General features: G+C 36.8%; 2 protein-coding genes and 1 non-coding gene across 3 annotated transcripts; 1 reads left to right on the top strand and 2 right to left on the bottom strand.

Annotated features, from left to right (window-relative positions):
- Positions 1–1,211: 1,211 nt before the first annotated feature.
- LOC106302413 (ABC transporter B family member 5-like) lies at positions 1,212–6,665 on the bottom strand. Its single transcript, XM_013738928.1, is given in 12 exon segments — positions 1,212–1,562; positions 1,656–1,952; positions 2,133–2,396; positions 3,001–3,267; positions 3,342–4,159; positions 4,242–5,041; positions 5,243–5,481; positions 5,578–5,799; positions 5,881–6,056; positions 6,306–6,360; positions 6,448–6,641; positions 6,644–6,665. Coding segments are annotated over 12 exon segments (3,705 nt in total).
- Positions 6,666–7,594: 929 nt separating this feature from the next.
- On the top strand, positions 7,595–7,668 carry TRNAI-AAU. Its single transcript has one exon. It is a non-coding gene; the product is annotated as a tRNA-Ile (tRNA).
- Positions 7,669–7,772: 104 nt separating this feature from the next.
- Positions 7,773–13,615, bottom strand: LOC106301461 (histidine kinase 1). The gene is made up of 13 exons (XM_013737862.1): positions 13,367–13,615; positions 13,042–13,284; positions 12,171–12,962; positions 11,706–11,953; positions 11,468–11,627; positions 11,261–11,387; positions 11,099–11,188; positions 10,836–11,030; positions 10,674–10,743; positions 10,235–10,277; positions 10,020–10,157; positions 8,375–9,361; positions 7,773–8,214 (listed from the first exon to the last, which is right to left on the bottom strand). The coding sequence occupies exons 1-13, from the start codon at positions 13,613–13,615 to the stop codon at positions 7,978–7,980; spliced, it is 3,579 nt and encodes a 1,192-aa protein (XP_013593316.1). The 3' UTR covers positions 7,773–7,977.
- Positions 13,616–16,244: the final 2,629 nt, after the last annotated feature.

Here is a 16,244-nt window from a genome sequence, read left to right as displayed (position 1 = left end):
CCAGCTGGAAGACTTCCCAGACGACTTAATTATAAGTCTTCCAAGACTTCCAGTTTTATGTTCATCTTTTCCTCAATCAATCACTCGACAGTAAGAGATATAACTTACCGGCGGCGGAGTTCAACGAAACGCCTCTGAGAGAATGCGCGTTAGGGTTTCCTCTCGGATCTTAAATAGAGGAAGCGGCTGTGAGAACGGTGGTGAGAACGACGGTGATAACGGCGGAGAGATAACCGGCGGTGAGAACGATGGATTAGAGAGATTCGACGGAAATCCTTCGAAATCGCCTTTGAGAGAAACGGCGTTAGGGTTTTCTGAATTTCGCGAAAAAGTGAAATAAAAAAACACCTTATATGTGGCCGGTAAATAATCCGGTTAGGTTTAAAAGTACATTGTAAAATTAAAGGTTCGGTCCGGTTTGGACGACTTACTAGTAAGTCGTCTGTTGAATACTGTACATCAGACGACTTACTAGTAAGTCGTCGCAGATCCTAAATTTAACTCCTAAACTAAATTGACTAAATTAACTAATTAACCACGTTATAAAGACGTAGTTATACTTAAATAGTGTTTACTATGCACAGAAATAAACATACTTAGGTAAATTTTAAAGTTTTCAAAAAAACATTTATGCATTCCAAAAGCTAACCCTAAGAATATCATGACTCACTACTTTCACTCATCTATGTTGAAAACAATTAACTTTTGTTATATCTTAATTTATATTTCTTAAAACATATGTTAATTACATGATTTCAATTTTTCACTTATCAAAATATTTTTTACAAAAATTTTAAATTATTTCTAAGTAGAACTGGGCTAGATGACTTTCCAGTAAGTCGTCTACTGTAAAGTTGTCTGGACAGACGACTTACGGGGGTTCTGAAACGTAAAAAAATTCGGTTTTTTTGTTTGTTCACAAGAGACTGGTTGTAATTTCAATAGTCTTTTAGATTACTTTTGCATTTGATTCAATTTTGAGTTTACTTTTGCATTTGAAATCAAGTTGTAAGTCATATTTGACAATTTTCCCTAGTTTTAAAGCACAAATTTGGATTCAACTCCTTACCAAAAAAATTATTTTCTTCGGCCAAACAAACAATGAAAAATTCTTCATACAAAACATTTGGTTCGAAAAATTCGTGTCTTTAATTTGTTTCTTTTCTTTTGTTTATTATGAAAAATATACGGTTTTTGTATGATTGTATCAATTAGAAAGCACTCATGTGAAGTTGAACGAGGGAAGCATAAACACCACCTTTGATATTCATCAACGTCTCGTGCGTCCCTTTCTCCGCGATCACACCGTTCTTCACTACGGCGATGACGTCAGCATTCTTGATCGTCGAAAGCCTGTGAGCCACCACGATGGTGGTCCGGTTCACCATCACCTGGTCAAGTGCGTCCTGAACCACACGCTCTGATTCTGCGTCCAACGCGCTCGTCGCTTCGTCCAGTAACAAGATCTTCGGCTCTTTCACGATGGCACGTGCAATTGCCACGCGCTGCTTCTGTCCTCCTGATAACTGTATCCCTCTCTCCCCGACCACCGTATCGTAACCCTAAAACCAAACAGGAAAGAGTTTTTTCTTGCAACACAAGTATAATCTCTGTATGTCTTAACTATAAATATCAAAAGGTCTTGTTTCAGTCACCTGTTGTATACTAGAGATGAATTTATGAGCATTACAGAGCTCGGAAGCAGCTACGATCTCAGCCTCGGTTGCTTCTTCTCCTCCCTTTCCATAAGCAATGTTGGCTCGTATTGTGTCGTTGAACAGTACAGGCTCTTGCCCTACAAGCCCCATTTGTTTTCTCAGCCATTTCAGTTGCAGCTTCTTGAGCTCAACTCCGTCTAAAGTGATATGACCCGAATCTGGATCGTAAAACCTCTGTAACAGAGATATAACCGTAGATTTGCCTGATCCACTTTCTCCGACCAAAGCAACAGTCTGAAATAAGAACAAGAATTAGGAAAGTCAACATGTAAAGTGTTAAAGAAGCATCAGTTTATTATTAAGTCAGATATATTTCTAACTTCAAACTAATTGACGATAAGTAGATTAGTCCATTTTCTATATATATATTACTTAGGATTTATAAGTTTTATAATTTGTATACAAAAATGTTACCTTTCCGGCACGAATGGAGAAACAAAGATCACGAAATATCTGAATATCAGGTCTAGTTTGGTAAGCAAACTCTATGTGACAAAAATCGATATCTCCCTTTACATTCTCCAACACCATCCCTGATTCATCTCTCGAGTCTATCTTTGATTTCCTATCGATGATTCCGAAAACTGAAACAGCAGCACTCTTAGCTTTGCCTGAATCAGGAGCGAAAGAACTCGCCGCAGAAATCCCAATTGTTGTCATCGTCAATGCTAAGAAAACCTGGCGCAAAACCAGCCAATAGAAAAAGATTAAGCCTGTTCTCGTCAAGTAGGTCTAGGCAATAAAAGTGTAATCCAATATCCGAACTGAATTGGAACCAAAAACCACATGAATCCGTATACGATCCGAACTATAAAATACTCGAATTGATCAGGTAGAGAGTTGTGTAAAACATACATGAACCCTAAGTGTTATTACTTATTAACCCAACACAAAAAACTAATAATCGAATAACCCAGAAAGCTGACCTAAAAATCCAAGTTAATTTCCGAATTGTATTCAAAAACTAGTATCTTAGATATTCAATTTTATGTTTACGCTGTTATATGACATTTAAAATTATCCGAACCAAATTAAAATTAACCAGACTTGAAATAAATTTTGATCTAAAATGAGTCTTGGATATATTATAAAATATATTTGAATCCAAAGTATTATTAACTGAACCTAACCTGACCTGAAAAATATAAAATCCAAGTGGTGCCTAGGTGGCTGAACCAAAAACCTGAAATCCTAACCGAACCCGAACACCGACCATGTCTAATTGTCTATCCGATCAAAATTTATCATATAGATTTCCAAAGAAAAAGAACGATGACAAAACCTGAAAAACACCGTTGTAGGTTGTCCTTCCGTCTTTAACCAATCTAGCACCTGCGTAGAAACAAGCAGCATAGACAGAGTAAAGAACGAAGAAGGAGAGACCAAACCCTAATCCTGCGACTACTCCTTGCTTCGTTCCCGATTTGATCGAATCTTCACATCGTTTCTTATACATCTCTATCACTTTCTCCTCCGCACAGAAAGATGCAACCGTTCTTATACTCCCAACCGCATCGTTCGCTATTTGACTCGCCTCCTCGTACTTTGTCTGAAAACTATTTATTTCAGTTTCTTGTTGAACAAGTAACCAACCCTAAACCTATTTAATGAAAAAGGACCAACCTTTGCGTCTGCACTGAAGCCTTTCATGAACTTAACCTGAACGTAATTATTGATTCCTGTTAAAGGAATCATTACTAAGATAATAACAGCTAACTCCCAACTAATCACAAAAGCTATGATTATTCCCGCCACTGCGGATGCAACGTTCTTGACAGTTAGAGCCAAAGAGTCGCCCACAAGTGTCCTGATCAAGGCTGCATCAGCAGAGAGCCTTGCTCCCATGGGACCACTCGGGTTCTCGGGCTCATCAAACCACCCAACCTCCATGTGAACAACTTTCTCAAAACACATTGATCTTATCCTACGAATCAGTCTCCCCCCAGCTACAGCAAACAAAGACATATGTATTGGATACACTACCAAAGAGAGTACACCAAGAAGCACAAATATTATCGACCAGAATCTCGAATCGCTCCTCAGCTCATGAGGTGGTTGGAAGAAAGCTATGATAACTTTAGCAAAGAGGAGTCCGAAGATTGGGAATATAGCGCCATCAAGTGCGCATACTAAGGTTCCAAGTATGAGAATGGGAGCCTCCGGTTTGTTAAGAGCAGCAATTCGTGTAATCGACACATCTTGGGGCATATCTTTAGGCTTTTCAGTGTTTTCTTGTCCTGCAAGTAAACCAAGAACAGAAACAGATCCATCATCATTATGCATCCTACTGACACTATTTCCTCTTGATGATTCATTCCTGATAGATCCGTCTTGCTGTCCATTTGAAATCTCTAATCGTCTTGATTCTGTGTTTATCTCTTGTAGCCGTATAAGTTGTGAATAAGCCCCTTCATGATCCTTGAGTAACTCCAAATGTGAACCTTAAATGTTAAAAGTAAACCAAAATCTAAACAGTTTTATAACCCAAAAGAATATATGTAAGAATGTGTATCATGTACGTACCTTCTTCAACTATCTTTCCACGGTGAAGAACAGCAATCATATCAGCATTTCTCACTGTGCTTAACCGATGTGCGACAATCACAGTAGTCCGGTTAACCATCACCCTATCTAAAGCTTCTTGAACCACTCGTTCGGATTCTGCATCAAGAGCACTTGTCGCTTCATCTAACAGCAAAATCCTTGGATCTTTAAGTATGGCCCTAGCGATTGCAATCCTCTGTTTCTGTCCTCCTGAGAGCTGAGTTCCATGTTCACCTACCATTGTCTCCAAACCCCAAGGCAACTTATCGATAAACTTAGCTGCGTTTGCTAGCTTTGCAGCTGCTTCTATCTCTTGAACTCTTGCTCCCTCTTTCCCGTACCCAATATTCTCCATTATACTTGAAGAAAACAGAACCGGTTCTTGACCAACCAATCCAATCTTTCCTCTAATCCATTTCAGCTGAAACTCCTTCAAGTCAACACCATCAATAAGCACTTGGCCAGAATTCGGATCATAGAACCTTTCTATTAAACTGATCACAGTAGATTTCCCGCTGCCGCTTTCTCCTACCAAAGCAGTAGTTTTGCCACTTGGGATCATCAGAGAGAATCCTCCAAAGACCTCTTCTCTAGGCCTTGCAGGGTAACTAAAACACACATCTCTCAGCTCTATTTCGCCTTGTATATCTTCTAAAACCTTCCCGTTTAGATCAAAAGAATCAATCACTGGCTTTCTTTTTATTGTTTCAAACATTTTATAAGCTGCAGCTTGACCAGCTGCAAATGAGGTTAGACATGGCGCTGCTTGCCCTAAAGACCTATCCAAAGAAACACACAAAAAGAGAGAGAGAGAGAGAGAGTTAGATCGGTTTCCAACTCAAAACCTGGCGAATTGGTTCATTTCGCTCATACATTGCTTAATTATCTTCACGCTTCTATGTGGGATGTTGTCCCTAAAAAATTTACAATTCTAATTGTTTTAACTGCCTTTGAGACTACGAATGATATGTTTTACTCACATCGAACTCGCGACCACAATGATCATTACATTAATCACTGCACCACCTGTATACCCTTTTCTGAGTATCATCTCTCCACCAAACCATATAGCCAACGCATAGCTACAAAAGAACACCAAGAACATTACTCCAAACCCTAAACCCGTAGAGAGACCTTGCTTGACACTCGATTTATAGGCCGAGTTTATCAACTCTTTGTAGCTACTAGTCGCCTGCTTCTCTCCCGTGAATGAAGCAACCTGGAGAAATCATGTAATAACATCGTTTACGTTTCAAACTTTTATAAATTTTATGATAAGTTAACAAGTAAAGGAGGGAAAGGAAATATTATTAACGGTTCGAATAGACCCGCAAGTTTGTTCAGCAATAGTTGATGCTTTGGCATAAGCAGCTTGCTGTTGAGAAGAAGCTTTAGTGAAAATAAGCGACGTAGCTGCACCAGCCATAGCTAGAAGAGGAATTGAGGTTAACATAACAAGTGTAAGTAACCATCCTTTCACAAACGCTAATGCATATCCACCCAAGAATGTTACAAACAACTGTATAAATTTCCCAACCTGAGAAAAAATTTCACACTTCATATATTTCAATCTATTTATACATAACATCTATTTTTGGGGATATTTTTGTTTGTTTACCTTCTCGCCCATAGCATCTAGTATAAGAACAGTATCACCTGACATACGACCAACAACTTCGCCTGTGTTTGTTTCGACATCGAAGAATACAATGTCTTGTCTTAGAATTGTCTTCAGATATAAACTCCTTATCCTTGCAGCTTGTCTTTCTCCCGTAATCACCCAGCAAGACACCTCTAGAACAGGGGAAAACATAAAACGAAATTGCTTTCTTCCTTAACAAGAAACAATTTTTTTTGTATATAGTAGTTGTGTTTTATTAATTTTACATAAGCTAATTAATAGCATGATCTATTATTTTCTTACTTCTTAAATATTAATTCTCACTTGAGGTTAAGTTTATGTATTTACGTCAAATTTTACATTGAAAAGGTTAAATGGGTACTATACGACATTTAGTTTGAATCAGAGAGAGTATTACTTACGAAGAAAGGCTGCTACAAATGTCCCAAGTCCAAGGTAGACAAATTTTAAACAAATCTAAAACGAAGAAAACCAAACAAAATAAAGTAAACATAACCAAGTAAAAACTTGGAAGATTGTTTCCTTTGTGCATCTATATCTAACCTTGGAGATTAACTCAACAATGTCGTTTGTGAATAGGTTTCGACCAACCGTATCAATAAGATCACCAAACAATAATGTCATCAACGGAAAACCAAGACCGTTTCCGATAGCTCCGATCGAACCAACGATCATCAACAACACATCGGTAGAATCTGAGAAAGAAAACAGTTTGTAGAATGGTACCGTCTTTGCCTTTCTTCGATTATCCCCTTCTTCATCTCCGACTGTGTGGGACTTCTTGAATGAACATGACTTGTTTCAAAACTAGATACATCGACCATTGTCCTGGATTTTCGTGGAGAAATGACCCACACGTATCAGAAATGAAACAAAGCCTAGAAAAAGCTATCATTGAAAGATCTTAAAACATATGAACGATCATTTAAAATTTCCGTTTACTATCAACTTTATTATTAATACAATAATTAAAAACGTTTAGTGAGGTGTAAGATGAATATTATTTTGAAGATGTTGTTATCAGGTGACATAAACAAAGATTAAGAGACGAAAGCGTGGAATGTTTTTTTTTCCCCTAACAAATACAGTTTAAAAAAAACTACAGTTTAATTCATCATAACTTTCATGTAGTATTATTTTTAGCGTTATGTCATGTAATTCCTAAAATCATTGTTATGAATGTTTAACATTAACATTCGAGTGACTTAATATGAAAATAATATCAGTCTTATGTCATGGGGAGCGACTAATTTTTGCATTTGCTCTACCTGAGTCGTGTATTCCACTATTCCTTATTGTATTCCTAACAAGGCATTTGATGGGCCTTGAACATGCTTAATTAGTCGACAGAAAATAGGCCTAAATATGGATATTCATTGTTATAGAATGTTGCTTCCTTCTTGTTATAGGAACTTAGGTCAGGGTGACTTGAGAAAAAAGGTTTTAGGTCAATGCGTAGATAGTTCATTGATTACAATTTACAACATAAAATCATTCAATCTACCTCTAGCTTGCATCTTAATATCCTAAAAAAAGACCATATTATAGGAAACTATATATGACGCTTCATCTAGTGAATTAGAATATCAAAGTCAGGCTTTCCATAAACATACATTATGATCAGACGCATTAAAAACATATATCTAGCAAATACTAGATATTTGACGTAAGATCGACGTAAAGAGCAAATGGCCTATTAGCTCAGTTGGTTAGAGCGTCGTGCTAATAACGTGAAGGTCACAGGTTTGAAACCTGTATAGGCCACATTTTTTACTTGTCCTCTTTCCTCCTTAAAACAAACATGTAGTGTATGAGCTTCACAACAAACGGCAAAGCAGTAATATTTGGTCTTGCTTCATGACACCATATATAAAAACAAGTAGAAGTGTTATTTACTTAAGTACAACAAGCATTCTTTAGTATACAAAGAATGACCCCAAAAAACAGAAACTTGATTCTCTTTCCCTTCAAAAACCTCATTGACCACTACAACTTCACATATATACAAAAAGCCAAGATCCCGAACCTAAGAAAGCCTCTCTCTCTCTCTTTGTTAGATTCCTTCCAATAACTTCAGTCAGAAAACGAAGTTAGGACTGTTGATGGTTTTGTAAGTGACAAAATGGTAGAGACCATAAGCTTTCGGTCAATAGGCTTAGTGAGATAAGCATCCATTCCTACCTCCAGGCACTTGGCTTCATCAGAAGACATTGCGTGAGCCGTCAACGCCACTATTGGTACGTGGAGACTGGTGCCAATCTCTGCTCTTCTTATCGCCTTTGTTGCCTCATATCCATCCATTTTTGGCATCTGCTATGTTGAATAAAATGTGATGTATTTGCCTTTTTTTTCATCAAACGGCGGTTCTATTATCCAAATTTGAGGTGGGGGAACCAGATAGATGTGTGATGTATTTGTATGTGTTTAGTATGTATGAACGAAATAAAAAAGTATGAAGTGTTATTGGTACCTGGCAGTCCATGAGGATCAAGTCATAAGGTGAGGAGTTTGGTAAATCACTCTGCGGATTGGTTTCTTCTTCTTCAGACAAGTTGTTGTGTTCTTGTGCATTGATAGACTTGTAGTTGAGGGCATCAACAGCTTGTTGTCCATCCCAAACTGCAGTTACAGTTGCTCCCATTTTCTCAAGCATTATGGTGGCTACTCGCTGAAGAACCGGTGTATCTTCCGCTAGCAAGATCCTCACACCTTCAAGAGACTTTTGATTCTTTCCATCCAAAGCAACTCCTGAATACAGCCTGTTACTTCGATCTTTCCAGTCTTCTTCCTCTTCTTGTTTCTTCTGAGTCATACTAGTTGACTCATCGTTGCTTTTAGTGATGTCAAGAAGATAGTTCTTAAGCACTGGAGAGGGCAATACGGTTGGTTTCACAGATGTATCAGAAGAGTCATCAGAGCTGCAAGTGTCGAACTGAGTTGGATCTATTTCTAAACAGTCGTGAGAGTCATCACTACCGTTTCCTCTTAAGCCTCTCCTGCGGTTTTTAATCACAGCCTCAAGAATCTGAATCATTTTGGCCTTGTACAAGGGTTTGTTAACCATCATGACATGCCCTTTTCGTCTGAGCTCTGTTTTCACCGTGTTGGAGGTGTCGTGCTTCAAAAGCCATGCGAACTTCGCTTTGCTCGAGAATCTGTCGAGGTAGTTAAGCTGTTCCTTCCATATATCTGTTGTGAGATCGAGAACTCCGATGTCCACCACTATGACGAACACAGGGTTCCTGATCTCTTGTATGTTTGAAAGCTCTGCTCTCAGTGATTCAGCGATGGTGTGCTGCGAGTCAAAGCTGTTTTCGCGGCTTCCTGTCTCGAAGAGGTCTCTGATGATCTGTGTCAGCTCGTTCCAGTCTGATGCTTCGACTGTTGCAATGCCGTGTTTGCGCAGCCACTTTGATTGAATTGATCTTGCTGTGCTTCCAGACATTGAAAGCAGAACCTGTTCCATTCAAAACCAATAACACATTTAGGCATAGACACATTTAACCGAATCAAAAAACCTGAAACCGAGCCGGATATCATAAATATTTGAGCAGATTCTATATCTTTGAACCGGAAAACAGAAAAAACCGAACCAGAACAGAGAATCGAAGAACAGAGAATCGAATGGATACCCGAATTTTTAAAATATAGATTATATAGCTAAAAATATTAATTATACTGTACTTGATTTCTAAATAACTAAATATTCTAAAATACTATTTATAAATCGAATTATCCAAAAAGCTGAATTATCCGAATTTTTTTATCCAAAATATTTGAAATTTTATATATTACCCGATATTTGTATCTTAATTACCTAATATTAATCTGAAAACTCGAAATTATCTAATGTTTTTATCCATATTATCCGAAATTACCGAAAACCCAGAACTGAACCAAAACCAAATTGAATATAAAATTTTTGGATATTAGCCGGTTTCCAATTTTGACATCCAAGCCGAAAACCGAAATGATCGAACCATTCCCAAATCTCTAGAACCGAAAAACTAAAAACCAAAATACCTGAACCTAAACAAAACCAAACCCCCACCTTGTTCACAAACAAAGAAGCTTTAATCTATCATCCATACTTCATAATCCATGTCTTAACGTACCACGAGACCGTATTTGGAGAACTCTGGCTGGTAGATTTGCTCTGCGTTGTCAGGAATACTCAGAATCAAGTGTAGTCTCATTATAGTCCCTCTCCCATTCTTCTGTACTACTTTTATATCTCCACCCATCTTGTTTACCTGTAAAGTTACCACAAAGTGAGGTTTCATATAGTTTGCCTGACACATCGAACTTTAAATTTCCAGACTTGACTAACCAAGTTTCGCACGATACATAGCCCAAGTCCAGTTCCTCCGTGCCTGTACAAGAACAGTGAGGGTTAAGACTCAAATAACAACATAGCTGTGCTTAGCCCTGTGGTTTCGGATAATTTGGTTTATCCGGGCGCGGATATTATCAATTTCGGTTAATTCAGTTCGGCAACAATTCCACCGAAGTAACCAAAAAAAGTTTGGTTCCGTTTTAAAAAAAAAAATCATCCGAAAATTACCGATTTTTTGTGTTTCGGTTATATTTCAAATTATTTTTCTAAGAAAGTTGGATACTTTTGGTTAAATTCGTTTTTTTTTTGTTTTTTCAGATAATCAGTTCTTTTTTATTTTTCTAAAACCAAAAACCGAACCATTTTCAAAATCACAAACTCAAAACCGTAACTAAACCGAAAACCGAAAATTTTGGTTTGGTTTGGCACTTACGTCCGAGTGGTAGAAGGATCAGCTTGCTCAAAGCTCTCAAACACAGAGTCCCATTTGCTTGGATCTATTCCTGCAGACAAGATTTTATACAATAAAGTGATTTTCAAGAATATGGAAGATGGCGAATAAATTGTATATAGCTAAGGAACTCAAGTGGCTTACCACATCCAGTGTCATCAACCTCAAACCAAAGAACCATTTTGTTCTCGTTCTTACAAGACTTGTGCAAATGATTTCTGTGATGAACCAGCTTTGTTTTCATTGGAGCCCATTGTTTCTTTCTGTCAACAATTAAGCTCGTCTCATCATGTAGAGAACTCACACTCTCGCACCATCCACGAAGAATAATGTGGCCAGCTGCAGAGTAGCCATCTTCTTAAGATCGTGAAAGAACAAGAGAAGATAGAGATGGTAACAAAACTTACTTGTTGTGAACTTTATAGAATTGCTTATAAGATTTGCAAAGATCTGAACAAGTCTGGCTGAATCCCCTCGGACTAATGTTGGCATGTCATCTGCAGAAAGAGAAATCATATTAATGAAGATTCAGTAAATAGCAGTCTAAAACATTAAGATAGAAGCCGTACCAGAGAGGTCTAGAACAGTCTCTACATTGTGGTTAATACACTGCACTGAGAACATGTCAACAAGTCCTTCAAGTTCTCGTCCCAAATCGAACTCAGCTTCTTCCAGAACAAGTTTTCCAGACTCAACCTATGGTACAGAAAATGAATAAATCATAAGACAGCTTATAGATGCATACGTAATACTTATACTAAATGTAATGTTCTGACCTTGCTCAAGTCCAGTATGTTGTTGAGAAGCCGGAGGAGTGCTGTAGAGCACTTCCTGATCTGAGTGACTGTGGCATATTGCTCATTTGAAAGACAATCATCTGATATCAGAATATCTAGCAATCCAATCACAGCAGCCATAGGTGTCCTCAACTCATGGCTAGTATCCAAAAATAATCTCATCTCAGTATTTAGCATTAAAATGTTAAACAATCAAAAGATGCAGTGATGGACAAACCTCATATTTGCCAAAAACTGGCTTTTGTAGTTGCTTGAAGCTTCAGCTCTTCTTCTTGCATCCAGCTGCCTTATCAGCTCTGCTCTTAGTTTCATCTCCTTTGAAACTCCATTTGTGAGGATTAAGATGCAAACACATCCAATGAAGAAGATGCAGACAGAAGCAGATATCAGTATAACTAATGTCTTGAAGGCTCTTTCATCCACTTTTCCCATTATGAACTTCCTTGGAATAATGACAACACCTATCTGCAAAATGCACAAAACCGGAAAAAAAAATTAACAGTTCGACTTCTGGAAGACTTAGGGTCCGAATGGCGATATACGAACAACTCTGTGGTGCGGTTATAATAGTAACAAAAACATATAGATACATAAGTATATATAGAATTTTTTGTTAATATTAACTGCGGTGCGGTTTGTAACCATTCATAGCCTTAAAAGACTCTTGATGCAGAAAACTTACAATTGGAAGTCTCTTGAGATTCAGATAAAATGAATCAAGGTAATACTGTTGGTCACCAAGCCTTGCATTGTCAGCATGAACAACGTCAGGGAGGTGACTACCATAAGTCTTCTCTAACCAATGAGCTCCTGTCTTAATAGCCCACTCCTTCGAATCAACGGCTTTCATCAGCTTAGGCCCTCTTGATGTATTCGTTAGCAGAGGACCATCTGTGGAAGTAGCAAGCAAGTATCCTTCTTGAGATGTCAGATAAATATGCCCACCATGGACTTCCACAAGCTCTCTCATCAACTGCCCCACGCTGTAAAGCGCAGTTGTCACCCCAACAACAGCCACAATGCTCTTGTTCGAAGCATCAAAGACGGGCAAAGCTGCCGAGAGGAGCGGAGAGTCCATGTATTTGCTCACCGTCACATGCCAAGAAGCTTCACCATCAGGCACCTGTGAGATCCCCGCGATGTTGATGAGATCATCAGGTGGAATCTGAAGAGGCTTCCCTAGCTTTGCGCCTGTGATTGGATCGAGCTGCTGCTGGTACCATATGGCAGTCATGTTCCCGTGTATCGTCTGGTTGCTCCAGCCGTGACCCATTGACATTTTAACATCTTCAAGGCCCGTCGTGCCGCTGATGGAATAGTTTTTGAGGTCGGAGTAGATATAGAAGGTGCTGCTACTTGCTGGATCTCTGTGGAAGGCTTGGACAAAACCGTTTCTGTAGTTTATGGTTATGGCATTTAGAGCTTTGGCACTAGCAAACAGAGCCCATGTCACATCTTTCATTGCTTGATACATCTGATTAAAAAAGTTTTAACAATTAATATAAAAAGCATCTCAAAATCAAAACAGAGAATAGAGAAACAGAAAATGGAACCTCAACAAGTTCTTCTTGAGTGGTTGGCTTGTCATATTTTTTAATGACATATTCAGAGAGCTTGACCTGAGCTGTTGTTAGCTCGGATGTGGTGTTTAAAACGCTCCACATCCTTAAGATTGGACGCTGAAGAAGCTCGTAACGAAGACCATTTGCTAAGTTTTGAAGCGATTGCTTTGTGTATATCCTTGTGAAGTGCCATGTTAGTATGGTTAAAAGCCCAATTAGAATTGCTAGCATCACCTGCACACACACAGAGAGACACATCTCAACTTATAAATCTTCCACCTTTCTTATCAAAAGATTGATCATAAACTAAACTAACCATTATAGCGAGGCGAACGACAAAGACACTGTAGTAAGAAGACAAACAGTGACTGCTTGCGTATTGAAACTGTTCTTGCTCGACATCTCCGCGTATGATCCTTGTCTCTCTTGGCGACTCTGGGTTACTTCTCGAAGGGGTAACCCATTCAGTCATTTTATTGAACAGTTTAGTGATCTTCTTCTTCCTTGGACCCATTGGGGAATCAGGAAGACTCTCAATACTCACTGAGAAGCTATCTCTTTGCATCTTTAATTCTGCTCAGAGACGAAGACACATGTTGGGGTCTTTGTTGTTGTTGTTGTTGGGTGGTTTTTTTTTATTTAGTGGAAAGCTAATGACTTTACTGCTTCTTGTGTCACTCCCCACTCTTTTATCAAATACCAACCCAAAAAAGAAAATTAATATTTTAGTAATAAAATTAGAAACCCATGAAGCAAAAATGGTAAAGCTTCTCAAACTTTTGTAGAATTGAGAAGCAGAGACTGGAGAATAGAGAAGTAGAGACAGTGTTCTTATTTATATATACAGAGAATAAAAAGAAAGATGAAATCTTTTGTTCTCTTTTTAACGAAATCAAATAAACGAAAAAGCAAAGATCTTCGAATTTTGGCCAGTGGGAATGTGTAGAAGGTAATACAGATTATATTTGGCTTCTTCAGGTCCACAGTCCACAGACACTACAGAGGATGTACGGAGTGAAGAAATTTTCCAAATTTTAGTATTGTTTTTTTAATAATTTTAAAAAGAAAGAAATAAATTATTAACGGACCTAACTTTGGGTTTTTATTTTATTTTGCAGAATATAATTCATTTAGATTTGAGTTGTCTCTCTCTCAGAAGGTTTTAAAGATTTGAGTGTTTGTGATTTGCTGTTTAGGGTTTTGTCTTTTGCTTATAGGATAACAGAATATGTACTTTACTAACTTTTTAATGATAATTACACCATCCATTTTTCAAAGAGTGTTGCTTTGATTTTCATACAAATTACGAAAATGATTGAAGTTTATTTATGTTTTTAATAATTATATTTGTTTAACCAATAGTGTCTAAGATAAATAAATTTATTTATATGTTTAATGCATTTTACATTATTATTAGGATTAAATATGTAGAAAGTTGTATGGAAAATCTAAACTGACATTCTTAACCTAAAAAATAAGAAAAAGTGTCAAAATAACTCACATTATATAAGACGTACATAAATTTGATTTAAATTTTCCGTATATGTAGCTTTTAAAGAAAATTATTATACAAATAAAAAAAGAGAAATTCTATATGATAGCTTTTTTTAAGTTTTTTTTACAAAAATAGCTCTCAATTATCAAAATAAGTTTTATTAAAACAATAACTCACATTATTTAAATTTACATTTTTGCCCTAGGGTTAACTAATATAAACTTAGGGTTTAGAGTTAAGGGGTGGGGTTTTGGGGATAGGGTTTCAAATTTTAAAAAATAAAAAATAAATATTAAAATTTTCAAAATAAAAAAATATTATTTTGGTCATTTTTTTTCTTTAGGGCTATTTTATGAAAAAAACGAGATCCCATAAAAAAAATTAAAAATACTATTCCAGTTCGGTTCCCTTTAATCAATTCAGTTCTAACTTTTAAATTCAAACTAAAAAAATTCGGTTGCTTTTATTGGTTCAGTATTGTTCAATTTGTCTTTGACTTGATTTTTATTGTTTGTTCAATTTATCCCTATAATTTTCTCTTATAGCTCAAATATTTCCAATGCCGAAACTTTCACTGGTTGACAAAAGAAAAACGTTAAACTTTCATTGGTGGTAAAAAAGAAAAAAATTGTCAATCATATCACGGCGATAATTAGTTTTGACCAAAGTTTAGCAAGAATATCTTGGAGCTTCGTGATCAAGTAACAAATCTATAAAGCATAGTCGGTGTAGTAAACGACCCGTGAACTTGGTAAAAAAGTAACAAATTCATTGATAATTCTTTTTTAATGATTAGATTAAAGGATATTTAGGTGTTTTTTGTAAGTCATTGTATTTTTTAAAAAAATTACAATGAAAGGTTGTGAAGAATTCTTCTCAATATATCTTAAGTTCAAATCTGAAAGGTTGTGAAGGATTTCTCTTAAATCTGGTGGATGTATGTATATTCTTTGATCATTATGTTTAGGATTTAAATCCGCACTATGGAAGCTTATATCTAAAGCCCTATGTTTTTTTTTACATAATCTGATATTCATGTTAACAAAAAGAAGGTACATTCTTGTCTGTATATAGTAAAATATATCTCATATCATTATTAAAAGTATAAAACACATACTTCAATTCACTAGTAAAAAAAACTCAAATAGCAACGACAAATAATCGTGGCTATAGGAAAATTTTTGTAGCTATATGGAAGTTTTGCTACGAAAAGCCACGTTTATGTTTTCGTAGCTATATGATCGTAGCCATTTTCGCATCATAGCAAAATCGTAGCAAATTGATACGACGTTGCTGCGAAAAGAAACGTGGCAATTTGCTACGTTATAAATCGTGGCATCTTGCTACGTTTTGAGACGACCGTTTCGTGGCAAATTTGCTACGATGTTGCTACGTCCTTTTCGTTGCAACTTACCACGAATTTGCTACGATAATTTCGTCGCATATTGCAACAAAAAGGAAACAAATTTTTCATTTCATTTGTTTCCTTTTGGTCCGATTTTCCTGGGTTTTGGTTTTGATTCTGAACAATTTAAAAAAAAAGCTAGAACAGAAAGGGAATTTATATTACATTAGCTTCCTAAAAGTTCAAAAGATCCACAAAACATTCAAAAGATAAACATTCAAACATTCAAAAGGTTCAAACCATGAAACCATAATACATAAACAGCCACATCTACACCTACAATCCAAGTTCATT

The sequence above is a fragment of the Brassica oleracea genome, chromosome C7, assembly GCF_000695525.1.
Source record: "Brassica oleracea var. oleracea cultivar TO1000 chromosome C7, BOL, whole genome shotgun sequence".
In the NCBI taxonomy this organism is placed as follows: domain Eukaryota; kingdom Viridiplantae; phylum Streptophyta; class Magnoliopsida; order Brassicales; family Brassicaceae; genus Brassica; species Brassica oleracea.
This window is presented reverse-complemented; position numbering and strand designations above follow the sequence as displayed.

Bases quoted from the DNA above. Each gene is read 5' to 3' on its own strand.
- LOC106301461 (XM_013737862.1), bottom strand. From the start codon at position 13,615: ATGCAAAGAGATAGCTTCTCAGTGAGTATTGAGAGTCTTCCTGATTCC. The intron at 13,285-13,366 runs GTTAGTTTAGTT...GTGTGTGTGCAG, and splicing joins TCGTTCGCCTCGCTATAATG to GTGATGCTAGCAATTCTAAT. The intron at 11,954-12,170 runs GTAAGTTTTCTG...TGCATTTTGCAG, and splicing joins ATCTCAAGAGACTTCCAATT to ATAGGTGTTGTCATTATTCC.